General features: G+C 39.9%; 1 protein-coding gene across 1 annotated transcript in view; it reads right to left on the bottom strand.

The window, feature by feature from the left end:
• Positions 1 to 22,246, bottom strand: part of CHRNA4 (cholinergic receptor nicotinic alpha 4 subunit) — a 52,716-nt gene that overhangs the window by 7,927 nt on the left and 22,543 nt on the right. The window contains exon 5 of the mRNA XM_036749890.1: positions 899 to 2,279. Within this exon, the coding sequence (XP_036605785.1) occupies positions 899 to 2,279 (1,381 nt within the window). The remainder of the gene's footprint in view (positions 1 to 898; positions 2,280 to 22,246) is intronic.

Below are 22,246 nucleotides of genomic sequence, written 5' to 3'. Positions count from 1 at the left end.
AGTTCATATAGGATCTCAGATACTTACTAACTGTAGGACCTTAGGCAGGTCACCCCTTTGTCTGCTTCAGTTCCTTCAGCTGTAAAATGGAGTTCAGAATAGCACCTACCTCCCAGTGTTACTGTGAGATTCAAATGAGATAATATTTACAAAGTATTGAGCATAGTGCCTAACACATAGTAGGCCCTTTATAAATGCTAGTTTCTTTCTTTCTTTCCTGCCTTTGATCTGGGAAAAAGTTTTCTGTCTAGGAGATTCTTCTTAGGGATTTGCAAGCCCAGACTGAATAAATGAGTGACAATTTTCCTTTTTTTCTTGCCCAGTGTTACGTAAGGTAACATGTGACAGACCCGGATTCATCCCCATTCTTTGGCCTTCAGTCATTCCCCTTTCACATTCTGAATATTGTTCTGGGATTGATATCATCCATAAAAATGAAGAGAAATTATATGCAATTGGTTCTCGGTTGTATGGGAATGGGTTAGCTGCCACACACATTAAATCCTAACCTGGCTTTCCCCTGACCCTCGATGCAAGTGCAAAAGTCCTACCCTAAAGAGTCCTACTCTTCAGGATCACTCTCTCCTTGCAGTGTTCCCCTTCCCCACACAAGACTTACTTAAAATTAACTGGGCATGGAGAGGAGTGGGGAAAGGAAATTAAATCTGCAGCAAATAGACACACAAGCCATTCAATACATTTCAATACACGATTTAGGGACTAGCCACTGTTTTTTTTTTTTTACCTCATCCATGCTACCCTTCCCTGTCATTAGAGAGGAAAATAAAAAGCAGGCTACATATCACATTTATCTAGAAACCTGTCCCAATGTGCCCCGTGATTTCTGACAGCTGCTATGAGTTGGACTTAATAAACCCTTGTTGGATAACTGACTTACCGAAAAATCTGTGTCTTCTGCCTTCAAATGGTCTGCAATGTACTGGACTCCCTCTACTGCAAGTTTCAAGGCTGGTGACATGGGCAGGGCATGCTGTTCTTTGGTGCTGCGTGGTTTGGTCACTGGATCTGAGCCAGGTGCAGACTTGACCTTCTTGCACTGACACTTGCACTGAGAGGGTTTCTCCTGGGGTTGGACTTCATCTTTGGGGCTCCTCAAAGAGGCTGGGGAGCTGGCAGACTGTCCATTGTTTGCCTGGGAAGAGTCCTCTTGGAGAGAGCAGTACTGAATGCTCCTTGACCTGCAGCGGATGCCTCCTTCCTCCACTTTGTTGGAACTATACATTTGTTGCACGCTTAGAGATCTGACTTTGGAGAAGCCAGAGGGATGGGTATTATTTGGAGGAGGTTGGGGAGTGGGTGAAGAGCAGGGACTGGGCTTCCCAGGTTCAGGATGCTGCAGCACAGTATAGTGACCTGAGGGAGACTTGCAGACAGGCTGGGGTTTGACTGGATCTTCCAGGTGGACACAGAATGAAGCTGAAGGTGACTGGTCTGGGCTCTGAGGGCTGGTGGAAGGTGAAGTAACAAAATTGGGCTCTGGCTGCGGCCAGAACCTTGGACCTCCAGCAAGTTTGTGCATGGACTCAACCAGCTTCCTGCAGTTGTCTTTTACCACACCAGGACGTTTCATGAAGAGCAAGCGAGGGATGATATCCAAGAACACCCTTCGGACCCATGCAGGCATAGTGTGTGTGCGAGGTGAGCGATGGTGGACATTGAGCACAAAAACAGTGATGATAATGGACAATGTCACAAAGATCATGGTGAAGAGCAGGTACTCCCCAATTAGAGGAATGACCAGCGATGTGGATGGGATGATCTCTGTGATGAGAAGTAGGAACACAGTCAAGGATAATAGTACAGAAATACACAATGTGATCTTCTCCCCACAGTCTGATGGCAGGTAGAAAACCAAGACAGTCAAGCAGGAAATAAGAAGGCAGGGGATGATGAGGTTGATGGTGTAAAACAAGGGAAGCCTGCGGATGATGAAGGAGTAGGTGATGTCTGGGTAAATTTCGGTACAGCACTCGTACTTCTTAATGTTATAGTTTCCAACAGCATTGATGATTACCCACTCGCCACTCTCCCAATAGTCCAGCTGGTCCACATGGCTGTGCATGCTCACCAAGTCAATCTTTGCTTTGTCATAGGTCCAGGAACCAAACTTCATGGTACAATTTTGCTGGTCAAAGGGGAAGAAGGTGACGTCAATGCTGCAGGAGCTCTTATAGATGGCAGGGGGTGTCCATTTGATCCTCCCATCATAGAAGAGGTGAGCTTTGGTCAGGTGGGTCACGGCAAAATCACCATCTGCACTAGGGTAGGAAAGATGAGAAGCCAATAAGAGCATGAGGACTGTTGGTGTCACAGTGAGCGCTAGCACTCTCTGACCAGCCACATTGTAATTCCTTCCTCAATTCTGGGTCAGTGAGAAAACACACATGTACGTGAGTGTAAATATAGGCATAATTACACAAGTGTAGTCCTTTGCAATAATAATAATAATAATACCAACAGTATGTGCCTCACAGGATTTTTTTTTAAATTTAAATTTATTTATTTAACATATTTGGTTTTCAGCATTGATTTTCACAACAGTTTGAATTACAAATTTTCTCCCCATTTCTACCCTCCCCCCCACTCCAAGATGGCTTATATTCTGGTTGCCCTGTTCCCCAGTCAGCCCTCCCCTCTATCACCCCTCTCCCCTCTCATCCCCTCTTCCCTTCTTTTCTTGTAGGGCAAGATAAGTTTCTACGCCCCATTGCCTGTGTATCTTATTTTTTAGTTGCATGCAATAACTTTTTTTTTTTTGAACATCTGATTTTAAAACTTTGAGTTCCAAATTCTCTCCCCTCTTCCCTTCCCACCCACCCTCCCTAAGAAGTCGAGCAATTCAACCTAGGCCACACATATATGTTGTGAAAGACTAACTACATTTTGCTCCTTTTCAACCCATCCCACTTTATTGAATTTTCTCCCTTGACCCTGTTCCCTTTCCAAGGTGTTTGTTTTGATTACCTCCACCCCCATCTGCCCTCCCCTCCATCATCCCCCCCCTTTTATTTTTTTCTTTATCTTCCTCCCTCTTCTTTCCTGTGGGGTAAGATACCCAACTGAGTATGTATGGTATTCCCCCTCAGGCCAAATCTGATGAGAGCAAGGTTCACTCATTCCCCCCTCACCTGCCCTCTCCCCTCCTCCCACAGAACTGCTTCCTCTCCACCTTTATGCGAGATAATCCACCCCATTCTATCTCTCCCTATCTCCCTCTCTCAGTATGTTGCTCTCTCATCCCTTAATTTCATTTTATTTCTTTTAGATATCTTCCCTTCATCTTCAACTCACCCTGTGTCTGCTCTCTCTCTTTTACATATATATATATATATACACACACATATACACATATATAAAAACACACACATATATATACATATATACACATACATACACATACATACATATACACATAGATATATACATACATACACATTCACTTATATATATATACATAAACATATACATATATATATATATATATATATGCATATTCCCTTCAACTACCCTAATACTGAGGTCTCATGAATCATACACATCATCTTTCCATGTAGGAATGTAAACAAAACAGTTCAACTTTAGTAAGTTCCTTGCAATTTCCGTTTCTTGATTACCTTTTCATGCTTCTCTTGATTCTTGTGTTTGAAAGTCAAATTTTCTATTCAGTTCTGGTCTTTTCACTGAGAAAGCTTGAAAGTCCTCAATTTTATTGAAAATCCATATTTTGCCTTGGAACATGATACTCAGTTTTGCTGGGTAGGTGATTCTAGGTTTTAATCCTAGCTCCATTGACCTTCGGAATATCGCATTTCAAGCCCTTCGATCTCTTAATATAGAAGCTGCCAGATCTTGGGTTATTCTGATTGGGTTTCCACAATACTCAAATTGTTTCTTTCTGGCTGCTTGCAGTATTTTCTCCTTGATCTGGGAGCTCTGGAATTTGGTGACAATATTCCTAGGAGATTTCTTTTTGGGATCTATTTGAGGAGGCGATCAACGGATTCTTTCAATTTCTATTTTGCCCTGTGGCTCTAGAATATCAGGGCAATTCTCCTTGATAATTTCTTGAAAGATGATATCTAGGCTCTTTTTCTGATCATGGCTTTCAGGTAGTCCAATAATTTTAAAATTATCTCTCCTGGATCTATTTTCCAGGTCAGTGGTTTTTCCAAGGAGATATTTCACATTGTCTTCCATTTTTTCATTCCTTTGGTTCTGTTTTATAATATCCTGATTTCTCATAAAGTCACTAGCTTCCACTTGCTCCAATCTAATTTTTAAAGTAGTATTTTCTTCAGTGGTCTTTTGGACCTCCTTTTCCATTTGGCTAATTCTGCCTTTCAAGGCATTCTTCTCCTCATTGGCTCTTTGGAGCTCTTTTGCCATTTGAGTTAGTCTGTTTTTTAAGGTGTTGTTTTCTTCAGTGTATTTTTCAGTATTTTTTTGGGTCTCCTTTAGCAAGTCATTGACTTGTTTTTCATGGTTTTCTCGCATCCTTCTCATTTCTCTTCCCAATTTTTCCTCTACTTCTTTAACTTGCTTTTCCAAATCCTTTTTGAGTTCTTCTATGGCCTGGGGCCAGTTCATGTTTCTCTTGGAGGCTTTTGTTGTAGGTTCTATGACTTTGTTGTCTTCTTTAGGCTGTATGTTTTGGTCTTCTTTGTCACCAAAGAAAGAATCCAAAGTCTGAGACTGAATCTGGGCGCGTTTTCGCTGCCTGGCCATATTCCCAACCAACTAACTTGACCCTTGAGTTTTTCAGTGGGGTATGACTGCTTGTGGACTAACGAGTTCTATGTTCCACGTTTGGGGGGGAGGTACCAGCTCTGTCAGACCCGCACTGCTCCTTCCCCAAGAACCCCCAACCTGAACTGGGCTTAGATCTTCGGCAGGCTGTGCACCCCTGCTCTGATCCGCCACTTAGTTCCTCCCACCAGGTGGGCCTGGAGCCGGAAGTAACAACAGCTGTAGCTGCCCCACCTCCGTTGCCCCCGGGGCTGGAAGCTGAACCGCGAACTCCTTCCACCCCCGCAGCTTTTCCCATTAACCTTCTCCGCAGTCTTTGGTGTTTGTGGGTCGAGGGGTCTGGTAACTGCCGCAGCTCACATATTCAGGGCGCTAGGGCCCCCTCTGCCCAGCTTCTGGTCTGAATGGTCCACGCAGCTCAGGCTGGGCTCTGCTCCACTCCGTTCCCAGCTCCCAGCTCCATGTGGGATAGACCTCACCCAGAGACCATCCAGGCTGTCCTGGGCTGGAGCCCTGCTTCCCTCTGCTGTTCTGTGGGTTCTGCCATTCTAGAATTGGTTCAGAGCCATTTTTTATAGGTTTTTGGAGGGACTCGGTAACGGAGCTCACTCTAGTCCCTGCTTACCAGCCGCCATCTTGGCTCCGCCTGCCTCACAGGATTTTGAGGCTCAAATGGCATCATGTACACAAAGCACTTTTCAAACCTTAAATACTTCATAAATATTGGTTTATTATTATTATAGAAAAATTATTCTCACCTTGTTCAATGGAGTTCAAATAAAAATAGTCCTGGGGAAAGTCAGTAGCCTGTTATTATTCTTTCATATTTAATGTTCTATAGACAGCTGCACAGAATGATAAAATAACTGCTTTTTTGTAGTTGAATAAAAGAATTGGGATAGTTCATCTTTTGTAGGAAAATCCAATGTCTTATGCTCTAGCATAGCCTAATCCAGACTGGGGTAATCCAGTGTATCATAAATCTAATGAAGTAGGATCAACCTTGCTAGAGAATAGAGGCCATTTGAAGTTCTTGTGTCTTATTAATGGACCCATTTATACATAGACATTTTGTGTACATGGGCAATAGAAAGAATGTTAGATTTGGAATCAAAGAACCTGAGTTCAAATCCCTACTCTGCTCTTTACTGTGTGGTGTTAGGTAAGTCACTTGACCTCTCTAGATCTCTAGGGAATTAGTCTAAGATAATCTCTAAGACCCTATTCAAGCTTGAAATCTATGGGCCTTTCACCTGTACCACTTGTGGACCAAGGGCTGCCTCTTTGTCATAGGCCTCATTCTGACTTAGTGTCAGAAAGTCTATGTAACTCACAGCCACTCCTAAGAATACTGTTTTTAAGTGCGTAAAAGTGCACAAAACACACAGGGTTGCAAAGGAAACCAATTATATCAAAATAGAGTTCTCAAAATTTTTTTAAAAAACCAAGTTTATGGGTGGACTTCTGGAAAGCTCAAATTGTACCCATCAACATCACCATGCTTGATAAAATCCTGATATGACAATAGATTGCCCCCTTTCCACTGACACCTGCTTTGTACCTGTCTTTTAAACTTTGTGCTTCTCAGAAAGATGAGCTACTGGTTATGATGTAATGGAAAGAGGCATAGCTACTAAATGCTGACATAGAGGTTATCTAGACAACATCCTGCAGCCAGATACTCACGCTCTGAGTCACAGAGCCTGATAATGGATCACACAGCATGTTGTGTTATTCTTTAATTATTTCAAGTGTGCCTTCTCTCCTTAGGAAGACTGTGAACTACTTGTGGAAAGTGGACGAGACCATATTATTTTTCCATGTTCTCCCAGAGGACTTACCATAGTGCTCAATCAATATTTGCTCAGGATTTAAACCAACCTGTTCTCTGAGGATCTAGTGCATTTGAATATAGCAAGCTCTCGGTCTCTGCCTTACATATAAGAAAGTGCCTTCTTTTGGCAAACAGACCATCTATGTCCCAGTTGTCTGAGCTGCCAAAGTGTAACAGATGGGTTTTTCATGTTGAGATATAGAGTGGGCTGAAAGCCTGGAAAGCTTCACAGGCCACACAGGCATAAGAAAGGCCAGGAATGCAATTGGTCTGGGAAAGAAAAAGACCTTGCCTCCTGGGTCTAGTTTTGTCTCTTTTCCTCCTACTACCCGCTTGAATATAAAAGCAAAAGAGTTTTGGAATAGAAAAACTGAGGCTCTGAGAGCCCATGGAAGTTTGCAGGGGAGAAAAAGCCTCTAGTGCAGACTGAAAACCATTTACTATGTGGAAACTAAGCTGTGTTACATAGACTTTCTGACACTAAGTTAGAATGAGGCCTATGACAAAGAGGCAGCCCTTGGTCCACAAGTGGTACAGGTGAAAGGCCCATAGATTTCAAGCTTGAATAGGGTCTTAGAGATTATCTTGGACTAATTCCCTAGAAACCTAGAGAGGTCAAGTGACTTACTTAACACCACACAGTAAAGAGCAGAGTAGGGATTTGAACTTTCTATTGGCCAGTGCTAATGAAAAGATAGATGTAAGTATTGGGGTGGGGAGCAGTAGTTAGCTAGAATCACCCTGGTTCTGTCAAAGAAGTCCTCATCACCTGGCACCTAGATCACTGCAACATTCTCCTAATTAGCCTCCTTTCCTTGTCTCTACCAACTTCATTGCATCCTACACACTGCTGCCAAAGTAATTTTCCGAAAGTGCAGAGGTAGCCATGTGACTCCCCCAACGAACCAAATCCTTTAGCTTCCTATTGCCTCTAGGATAAAATATGAACTCTTATAATATAAAATATAAACTCTTAGCTTTTAAACCCTATACAACCTGAGCCCTACCTATCTTGGCAGCCTAACTGGACATTACATCCTAGCCTGACCTCCGCTATCCAGCCAAAATGACATTCTCTCTATTCCTCACACGAGACATTCCATTCACTGCCTTTTTCTTTGCACTGGCCATCTTACAAGCCTGGAATGCACTCTCTCCTTACGTAACTCACGGAGTTCTTCTCTGTCTTTAAGATCCAATTTTAATATCACCTTCTATAAGAAGCCTTTCCTGATCTCCCCAACTGATATTGCCCTCCCTCTCAAATTACCTTGTATTTAACTACTTTGTCTTTAATCCCTTTATATTTAGGCCAATTCGGTGGCACAATGGATAGAGTGCCAGGCCTGGAGTCAGGAAGACTCCTCTTCCTGAGTTCAAATCTGGCCTCAGACACTGAGTAGCTATGTGACCCTAAGCAAATTGCTTAACCCTGTTTGCTTCAGTTTCCTTAGCTGTAAAATAAGCTGGGGAAGGAAATGGCAAATCACTCTAGTATCTTTGCCAAGGAAACCCCAAATAGGGTCACAAAGGGTCAGACATGACTGGACAACAACTTTATATTTATGCTGAATATGTTTATATATGTACTTGTCTGCCCCATTAAGTTCCTTGTACTTATATCCCTAATGCCTAGCTAAGACAGTGCCTGGCACATTCTCTGTGCCAAATAAATACTTGATTGATTGATTAAGGAGCTTGGCCTGCCATAAGGACTTTCCTTTTGGAGGGGAAATGCCCATTCTCACAGACTTTCCTACAGGAAGAGAGAAATCATTGAAGATTGTTGGAATCTGCACACTGCACCCCCCCCCCCCATCCACAGACCAGGTATATAACAAGCTTCTATATGCTAAACAAAAACCAAAACAAAACCATAACAGAAAAAGTCTCAGGATTTTAAACTAAAAGAGCCATGGCAGAAATCATTTCGGTGGACCACAGGTAACAGAATTTAGATGCAGAGGGGAGCGTCACAATCTCATGGACAGCAGAGGATGTCTGGTGCCAACCAACAATGACCCCTAGAGTAGCTGAGCAGAGGCTGCCAGCAACTCTGCAAGGCTAGCAGGGAGTGATGCCTGGCAGGTGATCTCCTTTGGCATCATAAATGTGGTCTTGTCAGCATGTGCGCTGCCTTTTCTTCACCAGCATCCACTGTTTAGTTAGCATTCAGCTTTTGTTATGCAACCATCAGCAATACAGTAGACACAATTTAGTTACAGCTCTGCTTTCAGCAAAATTAAGAGAGAACCCTGGATCAGGGGTACCAGCTCTTCACTCTGGATGGCACAATGTCATTTTTGCTTGAGTCCACAGGTGATGCTTAGTGGCTGGAGGTTGGAAGGATTCTGGATGTAAAGATCCTTGTCCAAATTCATTAGCGTACCATTCCTTCACTGTAGTTTATTGACCTCTTAGTCAACTCCCCAGCAGTAGTCCAGGACTTCTGAGAGCCATGGAACTGGAAGGGATACTGGAGAAAATCTAGTCCAAACTTCTCACTTTATAGTGATTTCTATTTCTTTAAAAGATAAACTGAAAAACTTTATTTTATGAACTATCAGAGACCTAATGAAATTATTCATTCGTGTAATAATATGCTCACAACTGCATTTAGCATTGCATATGATTCAGAATCAGTAGCCTTCTGCATATTACCCAGTGAGTGGGCCTGGTAGACAATATTATTTTATAATTCTCCCAATCAGTGATGAATCCCTTCCTCCTAAAATTTCACATCACGCTTTGCTTGTACCCATCTATATTGTATTTCTAATGTAAATATCTATATATAATACACAATAATATATAATATACATACATATGTATACCACACAAATATATGATATACATGTGTCTATAAATATATAGAAATATATACATACACATACATGCCCATATGCATATGTGTGTATGTGTGTATGTATGTCTGTACGTGTGTGTGTGGCTCTTATCTACCTACCAGATTGTAAACTCCATAAGGGTAAAGACTTCATCTTACAACAGTTAAGTTTAGTGTCTCTCCCAGTATTTAATAAAATGCTCAGCATCAAGTAAGTGATGTATTAAATCAATTAACTGCTTATAAAGTACTAAATGTGAACAAGAGAGGCTTTCGGGGCTCTGAGGAAGGCCATCAGAGAAACCAAAAAGGAGCTTTGGAAATTAATAGTCCTCTGGAGTGGACTCCAAATTTTTGTCTAATTTTACTAATTTTACCTAATTAGCATGGCCTGGATGGAAACTTTGAACTACTCTGTATGCATCTTGTACCTTATTAGAATGTAAAGTCCTTGAAGGCAGGGTTTACTTTTTAAAAATTTTTTCTTTTTATCACCAGCAATTAGTTCAGTGCCAGCACTTAGCTTAGTTCATAGGAATATCAACTGCACCTGTTATTTCATTGGTATAGGGAACTCTCACGTGAGCAAACTCCTTTAACAACTGCAAGTGATCACCTTATCTGCCATTTGTAAATTGTCCTAGAGGGTTTGCCTAGTGCTCTGAAAGATTAATACTTGCCTAGGGTCATACAGCCAGTATATGTGGGACTTTTTGACCTAGGTCTTTCTGGATACAAGGCCAGGTCTCTATCCACAACACCACCCTGCACATAGTAAGCAGTTAATAAATGCTTGTTGGCTGATTAATTGATTCTTAGCTGGGCATAGGATGAAGCACCAGGTAGCTCGGTCTGTGAGGTGAATAGGGAACTAGCCTATACTAGAGACTTGCCCAGGGTCACACAGTTTGAAAGAGTCTGAGCTGAGATTCAAATCCCAGTCTTTTAACTAAATTCAGCACTTTTATCTTTCCTATCCTGCTGGAAGCTCTAAGGCAAATATATTCACAAAGAGTCAGAAGACTGAAAATCTCTGCAAATGTGCCTTATTCCCATCTCCTCCTTTTGTACCTCTCTAGTAACCCACTCACCCATTTCTAGCTCTGGATTCACTGATGAAGAAGGAGGCATGGAAAGATCCCTTCATGGTAGGGTTCTGAGGGCTGAGACCACGTCAGATGCAGTGGAAAAAATTCTGGCTCTGGAAGCAGGGACCTGAGTTCTAATCCTGGCTTTGCTACTTAACCACCTGTGTGATCTTGAGCAAATCATTTTACTTCTCTAATTCATAATTTTCTCTTCTCTAAAATAAGGGGATTTGAAAAGGTCACTTTATGTCCCCTTCAGATCTAAATCTATGACCCTTTAATGGGAAGATGGTAACAGATGCTGAAAAAAGAATTACTCCACTCCTCCTTTCTTTTTGTTTTCTCTTTCTCTTCCAAGAGTGATCTTTAGACTAGGAAAGGAAGAACAAAAATGGCTAACAAAGAACCAAATAACAAGGTAAAATAGAAGATGGTAAGAGAACAAGCACTTAATTCTCTCAATGATTGAAAGCCAAGGAGTCCTAATGAACCATATAAAGATACTGAAAGAATTGGAAGAGGATGGACATGCTATCACTCATTGCTGAAAAATTCTGGAGGAGGAGAGTGGTGCCACAGAACTACAGACAGGGCAACTATGTTCCCTGAAGGGGAAGAAGGTAGATTCTTCAAATTATAGGCTCCCAAATTTAATACTTGTTAAAATTCTGGAATGGATTGTTTAAGGTATGGTTTATGAACCCTCCTTATGAGAAGGAAAAATGGTAATCACTAAGAGCCAGCATAGGTTCATCAATATGGTTTAGAGAAAAGGATTTACAATCAGAGAATTCAAGATTAAATTTTAACTCTATTGCTATGTGGAACTTAATCTCTCTGGGCCTCAGTTTCCTCCTCTGTAATATGAGGTGGCTGATACCCTCCCCCCCAAGGTTCATTCTAGCACTAAATAGATATTTTTTTTATCCTGTCATGCCAGATAAATGGCATTTCCTTTCTTGGACAGGACGATCAAAATGATAGGTCAAAGGAATGCCGTGGACATCGTGCATCTGAAGCTCAGAAAAGCTGATTGAGATCTCTTAACCGAAAGCATCATGAGCATGATGAGTAGAATGTACACTGTGGACAGGGACTATTTACTTTTCTTTCTATCCCCAGTATCTAGCACAGTGCCTTGCACAGAATGGATGATGAATAAATGTTTATTGGATTGAATTGGATAATGAAGCAGAAGCAAGGAGGGAGACAGGAAGGAGAAAAGAAATAAAAAGAGAAAACACAAATATACAGAGTAGAACTCTAGAGTACATTGTTAAAGGAATGGTTTATAACCATTTAGCAAAGGAGCAATCACTATAAAACAGTCACACCAGACTAACTTCATTTTCCTTTTTTACAGACTTTTTTCCTCTTACTATCTGATCAAGGTAATTCCATAGACATAGTATGCCTGGGTTTCTGTAAGACATTTGATGAAGTTTCTCATATTGTCTTTGTGGATGAGATGAAGAGATGTAAACTATATCCAATAGTACAAGTATGCAGATTCAGAATTCTGAATGAACAAATGGATCAAAAGAATGGTAATTAATGGATCCATGTCACCTAGAAGGGAAGTTTCTATTGGAGTGCTATGGGCCTCTGAATTCGGATTTATTCTGTCAAACATTTTGCTAAATTGGATGAAGGCATAGATGGTATAGTATCAATTTTAAATTGGTGGATAATGCAAAGATGGGTGGGATAGAGAATACATTGGATAAAAGAATTGGGATTCAAAAAGTTCTTGAAAGGTTAAGGCTAACAAGATCAAATGTAATATCTTGAATTTGGGTTAAAAAAAACTCTACTATACAAATAGAGAACATTGGGTGACATGGTTAGAAGCAGATTTGTGAAAAGAACCAAAGTTTGTTTACCTCTGAACTGGGTACATTATGGTATATGAATATAATGGAATACTATTGTTCTATAAGGAATGACAAAAGGGATGGTTTCAGAGAAGTCTGGAGAGATTTGCATGAAGTGATATAGAATGAAATGAATAGAACCAGGAGAATAACTTATACTGTATGTTAAAAAAAACCGTAAAAAAAAAAAACTTTGAAAGACTTAACAACTCTGATCAATGCACGGACATGGCCAAAGTAGGAATTTGTTTCATGTGGCTAAGCCTTTTTGTTACAAGGGTTTATTTGTCCATTTTTTTTCTTTCTCAGTAGGAAGGGAATTAAAAGGAAGAAAAATAAATGCTTGTTAATTTTTTAAAAATATTAGGACCTAAATGTTCTAGTGGACTGAATGCCTAATATGCATTTATTGGGATTGTATTAGTACAAAACCCATATAGGACCCAAAATATTAGTATAGAATTGGATGGCTCAAGTTTGCTGTTCCTTCCCCTACCTCCAGCATCCAATGTAATGCAAAAATTAAAATATTCTCTGGTGACAAATTAAAAAAGTTTCTATCCAGTAACTATTCTACACAGAAAGCATCCAAGTTATACATTGATGAACTATGCGAAAAATGAGAAATACTGGGGCTGTCCATCCAGTCTGTCTGCTTTTATCAGAGAAGCACTTCGAGGTTTGCTTAAATTTGCAGCACCTTTATTTTCCAAGTCCTTCTGAAATGGACTAGAGTTGAAGTATGTTATAATGAATATTGGATTGGAGGTTGAGGCAAGAATTTTAGTCCCTGCTCTGGTGTGCATTTCCCATTTGCCTTTAGGGAAGTCATTTCCTCTCTCTCTTTTTCCTGATCCTCCTTAATGCTAGTATCTTCCTTTTGAGATTATCCCCAATTTGTCTTGTTTGTACACAGTTGTTCAAATTTTGTATCCCCATAAGACTGCGAATTCCCAGGGGCCAGGACTGGGTTTTTTTGCCTTTCTTTATAACTCCAACACTTAGTATGTGCTTCATAAATGTTTGATGACTTCACTTTTTTCATCTGTTAAATGAAGAACTAGATGATTTCCAACATCATTTTCAGCAATGAGTACATGAAACAAAGATTTTGTCACAGTAAATAATCTGTGTCAGACCTTGGCTTTGATATCCACTTCTGCAGTCCTCAGCTCTAAACCAAGCTCTTGTTTATTTGCCCCTTTGGGCTCCCAGGAAGTTAACAATATTTATCAATAATACTCATCTGTGATTGTGAAGGCTAAAATAATAATGCTAATAATAAAATAATATAGATCTATATAGTGTTTTTGACATTTACAAAGCACTTTCGTGTACCTAAGGAAGGATATTCTCCTAGGATGTACTTTTAGCTTTCTTATCTTTCTATACTTCCTTGGTAATCTCACTTCCTCCCACTTCTATACAGATGATTCTCAAATCTATATGCCTGGTCCTGATTTCAGTTCTGAGCTCCAGACTCACACTTCCCACTATCTACAGCCTATAGGAAATCTCCACCAAGATATCCTTTTGGTACCTCTAATTCAGTGTCTCTAAAACTAAACTCATCATGATTCTCTCTAAGCCTGCCCTACTTCTGTCTTCACTATTTCTATCAATGAAGATCTTGGATTTATCAATGACCCATCCCTCTCCCTCACCTTTCACATCCAATCAACTACTAAGTTCTGTCAATTTCATCTCCACAGCTTTTGTATTCATCACCCCTTCTGTATTACCACTGCCACTGTTACTAGCCCTCATTACTAGCCAGCTGAACTGTTGTGGTCATCTTCTAATAGGTCTTCCCACCTCCACTCTCTTCCTTATGGTCAGAGGTGTGCTGGAGCCAGCTCAAATAGGCCAGAGAGGGCTTTTTGTTAATTTTCCAGAGTGAGCATTTATACTTTACAAATTCACAAATTAGGGCTTGATTTATTATTTTGTTGATTGTCTAGACATCTTGACATAATAGGGAAAATGTTAATAATGTAGTTAAACTTAATTGTGTCAGATATAGGTATGTATATATATATTGGAGAGCCAGTTGTTATACATTTATCAGAACACCACTACTATGTTCATCCTTTGGACCCCTGCTATCACACTTTTTACTCTTTCTTAAATGTAGATATGGTGATATTACTCGATCTTCTGTTTAGAAATCTTCAGTACTGTCTATTACCTCCCAAGTAAAGTCAAAACTCTTCAAAGACTCCTTACAAACTAGCAGGACCCTATTTCCAAATTTATTTAATATTAATCCCTTCTATTCACTCTACACTCTTGCCAAACTAGACAGCTCTCTGCCCCTTAATTATACATTGAGCTCTTATATCTTCTTGTCTGTTCAGGCAACTCTCAATTCCTGTAATACTCTTCTTCCCCATCTTCATTGTTGAAACGATTTTTAAAAGCCCAAATCAAATTACATTTCTTTCAGGAAACCTTTACTGATTCCCATCCTACCCCTCCCCATGCTCCCCCATCCCAATAACAACCACTTTCTACCTCAAACCTCATATAACTGTTTGTTTTGTAGCTTTCTAATGTACTTAACATGTAATATTGTGTATTATAGCAATCTGTGTGAGAATCTTATCCCACACTAGAATGTAGGCTCCATGAGAGAGCTTATCCAAACTTTGTATCTTCCTCAGCACTTAATTCTGTGCTTTGCACACAGTAGGTACTTACAATATTTGGTGATTTACTCTGTTGGCCTGATTATCTCACTTAACCAGCATAAAACATCTCTGAAGTTGGTAGGGCAGTAATTATGATCCCTATTTGGCAGATACAAAACTGAGACTGATGCCAGTTCAGGCTGACCTTGACTCTAAGCTCAAACATCCCCCCCACCCCCGCCAAAGTCTCTAAGGGAAGCAAGGCTCTTAAGTTTTCATCAATAATATGCTGCTGAAGTCTGGTCCCTTTGCCCTTCCTAATTCTCCTAATCAACCTTCCCCAACATTCACTTCAATTACTTGTATTCCCAGCCATGATTTACTCTATCATCTGCCACTGTAATTATTCACTAGCCTAAATCCTAGATACCTTTGCTCATTCCACCCCCAATATTCAACAATTTCCTATCTCCTAATCCTCAACTTACCCTCCAAGTTCTTTGCTCTTGCTTCTGGTTTGTTGGGCATCATGAGAAGAAAATCTCAGAATGGAGTTATCTCATATACTATAAACTAAAAGTACAGCTCTTTAGCAAGACGTCCACTGCTGCTCCTATTGAAGATAATTTTTTCTTCTCTCTTCTGACTCCTAAAAGCACCACTTGGTAGAGATGACAGCCTCCTACATCATCGCAAAGTTTGAGGCCTTCCAACAGACATTCCCTTGCTTCTCTTCCACTTCTCAAAATATTCCAGTGGCATGACTTGTTTTCTTCTCCTTCCTTCCAGTCTAAGAGCAAAGAACGATGCCTTAACTAAGTTGTCAAAGTTGGAAAGGACCTCACAGATCATCTACTCCCTACACAAAGAGGAATTCTCTCTAAACAAACTGATGAGGCATCATCATTCAGCCTCTTCTTGAAGATAGACAGGGATGATGGAATCAGAGTGAGGATTAGGAACTCACTATCTCTGCAAGCAACCCAATAAACTTTGAGACAGCTCTAAGAATCTTCTTACATAAAGTCAAAATCTGTTTTCCTGCAGCTTCTGCTCTTTGCTCCCAATTCTGCCTTCTAAGGCTCAGCAGTATGGAACCTCTTTCTTGTGATGAACATTTGAGTATTTTGGATGAATGCATTCATTCACGAATGATTTGAAAAAAGAATTTTGAAGAGTTTACTATATGTCAGACACTGGGCTAAGTACTGGGGATATACCAAACCAAAAAACAAGATAACATCTGCCCTCAAAGAGCTTCCATTTTAAAAGGAGAATACTGCACAAATGGGTGAGTGGTAGCCAGGGGGGAGGGCTTTGTTTTGGAAAGTCACAGGGATGGTCAGTGGAGTTGCAGGGAGATTGATTGGTTTGACATTTCCAGGAATGGCAATGTACATTAGATAACTGTTCCCAGAGGAAAAGGTGGAAAGTAGGGGGGTAAAGAGATCTCAGATTAATTAAATATGATAAACTCATCAGTCAGGAGAGCAGAGCCCCCATGTGAGAGCTGGAGGACCTAGTCAGAGGTGAACGGTAAAGCAAGATGGAATGGTCGGAAAAGAGCTTGTATGCAGGATGGTGGATTCCACAGAAACACTAGACAAAGAATGCATAGAAATCTTTGTGATAATCTCCTTCAACCCTTTCATTTTACAGATGAGGAAACTGAGGCCCAGACAGGTGAACTCAATTGTCAAAGGTCATACAGGGTCAAATCCAAACTCCCAGATTTCATATCTAATATTCTTTTACTATATTATAACTTGAATACAACTATCATGAGCCCCCTGTCCCTTACCCCACCATGTAGTCTCAGAATAGCACAGTGCTTTTTTTGGATATAATTAGCCCTTAATACATGATTGTTGTTATTCTTTTCTCTAGACTAAGCATCCCCAGTTCTTTCAACTCCTCTTTATATGACATAGTCTGTGGTTCCCTCACTACCTTCCTCTGAATTTTCTCCATTGTGTCAATGTTGGTTTTAAAATGCAGCTCCTGGAACCAAGCACATATTCCAGGCATAATATGACCAAGGTAAAGCACAATCTGATTACTACTTGCTCATTCTGGACACCATTTAAGAAGAACACTCAGGCTATTCACCTCATTATTTCCTACCCATCTGCTCTCCAGATTTCATTATCACCAAAAACTTACCATCCTACAAGAGAAAAACAGTTCTGTAACTCATACCCCCTCAGATCATTCCACACCCCAGCTACAGAACTTTATCATATATCCTTACTTCTTTTTGTACATTCCCTCTCCCATTAGACCTTAAGCTCCTTGAGGGCATGGACCTTCTTTTGCCTTTCTTTGTTTTCTCCATCACTTAGCACAGTGGTGCATAATAAATGTTTATGGGGCAGCTATCTGGCTCAGTGGATAGAGCACTGGACCTGGAGTCAGGAAGACCTGAGTACAAATCTGACCTCGGACACCTAGTAGCTGTGTGATCCTAGGCAAGTCACTTAACCCCATTTGCCTCAGTGTACTCATCTGAAAAATGAGCTACAGAAGGAAATGGCAAACCACTCCAGTATTTTTGCCAAGAAAACTGCAAATGGGGTCATAAAGAGTAGATACAACTGAACAACAACAACAAATAAATGTTTACTGTCTCTGATGCTACAGCTCCCTTAATGACGCCTTGGACAGCATTCATTTTTTTGCTTGTTTAACATTGTTGACTGGTATTGAGCTTGTAGTTTATTAGACCTCATATTTCTTTTTAGTAAAAATTGTTGTCCGGCTACAACCTTGCATATCTTGAAGAGTTGTGTGTGTGTTTTAAATCCAAGTATAGATTGTAATATACACATGCTTATTATATTTCATTTTATTAATCTGGTCTATCATTTTCTCAAGGTTTTTTTTGAATCCAATTTGTTACTCAACATGATAGCTCTCCATTTTAGTTTTATGTCTCTTTCATAATTAGGAAATATGTCATATCTACCTTCATGTCACTGCTTAAAAATATTGAACATTATAAATTTCTGAATACAGGACCATAGACAGATACTAGGGACACACTTAAACCTGTTAATGACTCGTAGATAGCAATGATTCCTCTAGGGATCCTTGCCAAGGATAATCACTCTACCTATGTCCCTGAACTTATTAAAATTTTTTTGATAACTGCCATTGGTTACCACCTTCAGCCTCTTCATGGCATGCTTCTTCCTGACTAACTTGCTCTGTAGCTCTGAACTGGTTCTCCCAGAAGGTCTGACCCATAGCACTCCACTGTTATCCAAGCCAAGTCAACAGACTCATAAGGGCCACTAGAGATCACAAACGTACAGAGAAAGTTAGTCAGAAGGAAGCATGCTATGAGGAGGCTGAAGATGTTATGGCTACAGCTGAGCTATTAATTCTTCAGCAACCAATGACTCTTAGTAACAAACAATCCTTCGTGACTTCCCTACTTGAGATTCACACTGGAAGAGTGACTGTAAAGGAAATAGCCACAAATAGGAAAACTGATGAGGGGCTTAGTGTGGGAGAAGCAATGATTTCAGCTCTCTTTAACCTGTGGCCAAACATGATGCTCCAACAAAGACTGAAGACTTGTTACACCTCTCCAAAGGACAGGAGGGTGAAACTACTTGGATACCTCCAGAACAAATGTTGCCCCCAAACTCCAAGGCCAGGGTTCCCCTAGAGGAACCACTAAGAAGAGAGTAAGGAAAAAAGTTACAACTGAAGAAGAGGGAAAATCAGAATAGAAGTCTCACTTTGGAGTGACCTTGGCTTAATTTTGCTTAAGAATCTCTTCTCAGATGACTCAAGATCCACATTGGATGCTGGGGAGAATTTCTAGAAGACTTAGGGCCTACAGCTGAGAAAGGAAAGAAAAAGAGGGTGGCTAATGAAGAGACTAAATATACTTTGTCCTCAACTAGGGCTTGAGCTGCTTTCTCACCTCAAGGTACTTCTGAGAAGAGTAGGTGTTGTTACAGTAGAATTATAGGTCCTTAGAGCTGAAAGAGATCTCATAGACTCTCTGATCCAGGGATCCTTAAGCTTTTTTGTGTCATGGACCCTTTCATCAATCTGGGGAAGCCTATGGACCCCTATTCTGAATAATGCTTTTAAATGTATAAAATAAAATACAACTATCGAAAAGGAAACAAATTATATCAAATTAAAATTATATTTTTTAAAATAAGTTCATAGACTTTTAGAATTAAGAACAACTGTTCTGGTTCACATGGAGAACAAGATGGAACACTAGACATTTTCTCTGATCCTCATAACCTCTTAGATCTCTCTGAAACAGAAATTATACACCAAAGATAAAGCAATTTCAATTATCTCTATGGTCCAGGACACCTAGAATTCAAAAGAAGGTTTAAAAAAATGAAGAATTGATACTGATCCTAAGCCCACCTAGCACCCCTTCCCCACTGCTCATGCTACTAGTAGTGAGGCTGCACTAGCAGATCCAAAGATCCAACACATAGGCTCACAACAAAATTCAGACCCACGCCCTAATCCCCCCTCCCTCTGTCCAGTGGCTTGAGCAGTAACAGATAACCAGTGTCTCAGGCAGCAGCCCTTCAGGAGCAAAAGTTTGCTGGAGGCCACAACTCTATATCACCAGTGCTGTAAAGCTCTGAACTGCTAGTGCTGGGCCACAGAACTGAGGAACAGAGGGAATAGAATAGGACATCAGGACAGGACTGTGTATGTATATTGGGCAGGGGAGGTCTATGTAGTCCTCCACTAAGTCTGAAAGAAAGAGCATAGCATCCAGCTAGCCAGTTTGGACTATCAGAAAATCACTTGGGGCAGAGGAAAGGGGAGGGGGGATCTACTTGTCTAACAGATGATAAAAGAGAGGGAAGAAATATATCACTAGATAAAAGCAGGAGAGAAAAAAGAACTAAAACAAAAACCTAAAGGGAAAGGGTAACAAACAAGAAGAGGGGATCAGGGATGGGAAGAAGAAAGCCAATGGGAACAGGGCCACCTTAGAAAAAAAAGATTAAAGTAACTGAAGGAACATAAAACTTGTTTGTAGCTGAACAGGAGGAAAATCATCACTTGGAGGAAAATAAAGCAAGTTATCCAAGAAATCATTCACTATGATAAAGTAGGGTTTATACAAGGAATACAAGAATGGTTCAACATTAGGAAAACAACATAATTTGTGGTGGTTGTTCTTGTTTAGTATTTTTTCAGTCATGTCTAACTCTTCATGACCCCTTTTGGGGTTTTCTTGGGAAAGATACTGCAGTGGTTTGCCATTTGCTTCTCCAGCTTATTTTACAGAGGAGGAAACTAAGGTAAAGAGAGTAAAGTGACTTGCCCAGGGTCATACAGTTAGTAAGTGTCTGAGGCTAAATTTGAATTCATAAAGAGGAGTCTTCCTGACTCCAGACCCGGCACTTTATCCACTGAGGCTGGATTTGAACTTAGGTCCTCTGGACTCCAGGCCCAGCACTCTATCCACTGCACCAACTAGTTGCCCAAATCAACATAATTAATCATATTAAAAACCAAAACATCTAAAACAACAAGATCACCTCAATAAATGCAGAAAAAGCCTGTGACAAAGTACAAAACTCCTTTATGCTAAGAACCCTACAAAGTATAGGTAAAGAGGGACCTTTAAAAATCTCATAAACAGTATCTATCTAAAACCAAAAGCAAATATCTTATGCAGTGGGGATAAGCTAGAACTTTTTTCCAATAAATATGAGAGTGAAGGAAGGACGTATCCTCTCCCTACTATTATTTGACATAGTCTGGAAATATTAGCAAAAGCAATAAGAAACGAAAAAGCACTCAAAGGCATAAAGATTGAAAAAGAGAAGATAAAACTATCCTTCTTTGCTGATATGAAGGTGTACCTGGAAAATCCTAGGGAATGAACAAAAATGCTAATTGAGGCAATTAAAAGTTTCAGCTAAGTTGCAAGCTAAAAAATAAATCCATAAAGATCAACAGCATTTCTATATGATAATAACAAACACCAGAAGCAATAACAAAAAAATCCCATTCCAAAAACTACAAAATGCATAAAATCTCTGAAGATCAACCTACTGAAGCACATAAAAGACTTGTATAGATTTAATTACAAAGTGCTCCTTAAACAAATAAAGAGCAATTTAAATAGTTAGATGAACATTCAGTGTTCATGGTTAAGCTAAGCCAATATAATCAAAATGACCACATTACCAAAATTAACACAAACTTTTAATGCTATACCAAATAACCAAAAGGATATTTTGTAGCACTTGATCAAATAATAACAAAATTCATTTGGAAAAATAAAAGATCTAGAATATCATGGGAAAAGATGAAAAGAAGTGAAGGACAAAGAAGGAATAGCACTTCAGGCCTCAAACTGTATTATAAAGCAGGAGTCACCAAAACAATCTGGTATTCATTTAAAAATAGAAAGATAAGTCAATAGAACAGACTATGCAAGGGAGAATCAGAAATAATAGAACTCAATAACCCAATGTTTTATAAGTGGAAAATATAAATTACCTAGGAAAAAAATCCTTATTTGATAAAAACTACTGGAACAACTAGAAAGCAGGCTGGCAGAAATTAGACTTAGACCTAAGATACAACATTCCACAATACATTCTAGATGGATATAGGACCTTAATATAAAAATTAGAAGAGAAATAGATCTCAAGATATGGTGTAGTGGCAAGCAAAGTGGGACTTGTCTTCTGTTTTGGAGTGCTTCTCAGCACTAAGGAAATCAAATGCCTTTGACTGAGTCTTGCCTTTGTTTGTAGGAAAGCCTACTCTTTTGCTAATTAGGTCACAAGAGGTGTGAAGCCCTCTGACTATGAAGAAGTATATATATACTCTGAGGTTAGTATTTTGTTTGAGGCTCACTAATTGGAAGAGTGGTGATATGGAGACTTTGGGTAGTCATTAAGGAGCCCCCTGGCTTTGAAAATCCAGATGTTAGTGCTTCTCTCTTTGGTAACTATGTATGTGCTGCTATGGTCAGACAGAAGCCTGTCTGTTGATTTGTGTTATTTGCTCTGTTTATATAATTTCTGCTTGTAATTTCTGTTTGTGTTTTCTCTGAAGTTCAGGGTGCTGATTTTTTTCCCTTTAACTAAGTGAATAATATATGTATGTTTAATTAAAGTGAGATCATAAATCCATTAAACTTGCTTTCCTTAAAAAAGCAGATCAAGGTGGGGGTGGAGCCAAGATGGCCA

The sequence above is a fragment of the Trichosurus vulpecula genome, chromosome 3 (assembly GCF_011100635.1).
Source record: "Trichosurus vulpecula isolate mTriVul1 chromosome 3, mTriVul1.pri, whole genome shotgun sequence".
Lineage (NCBI taxonomy): Eukaryota > Metazoa > Chordata > Mammalia > Diprotodontia > Phalangeridae > Trichosurus > Trichosurus vulpecula.
Note: the sequence above shows the minus strand (reverse complement) of the source record. Positions and strands in the feature narration are given on the sequence as shown.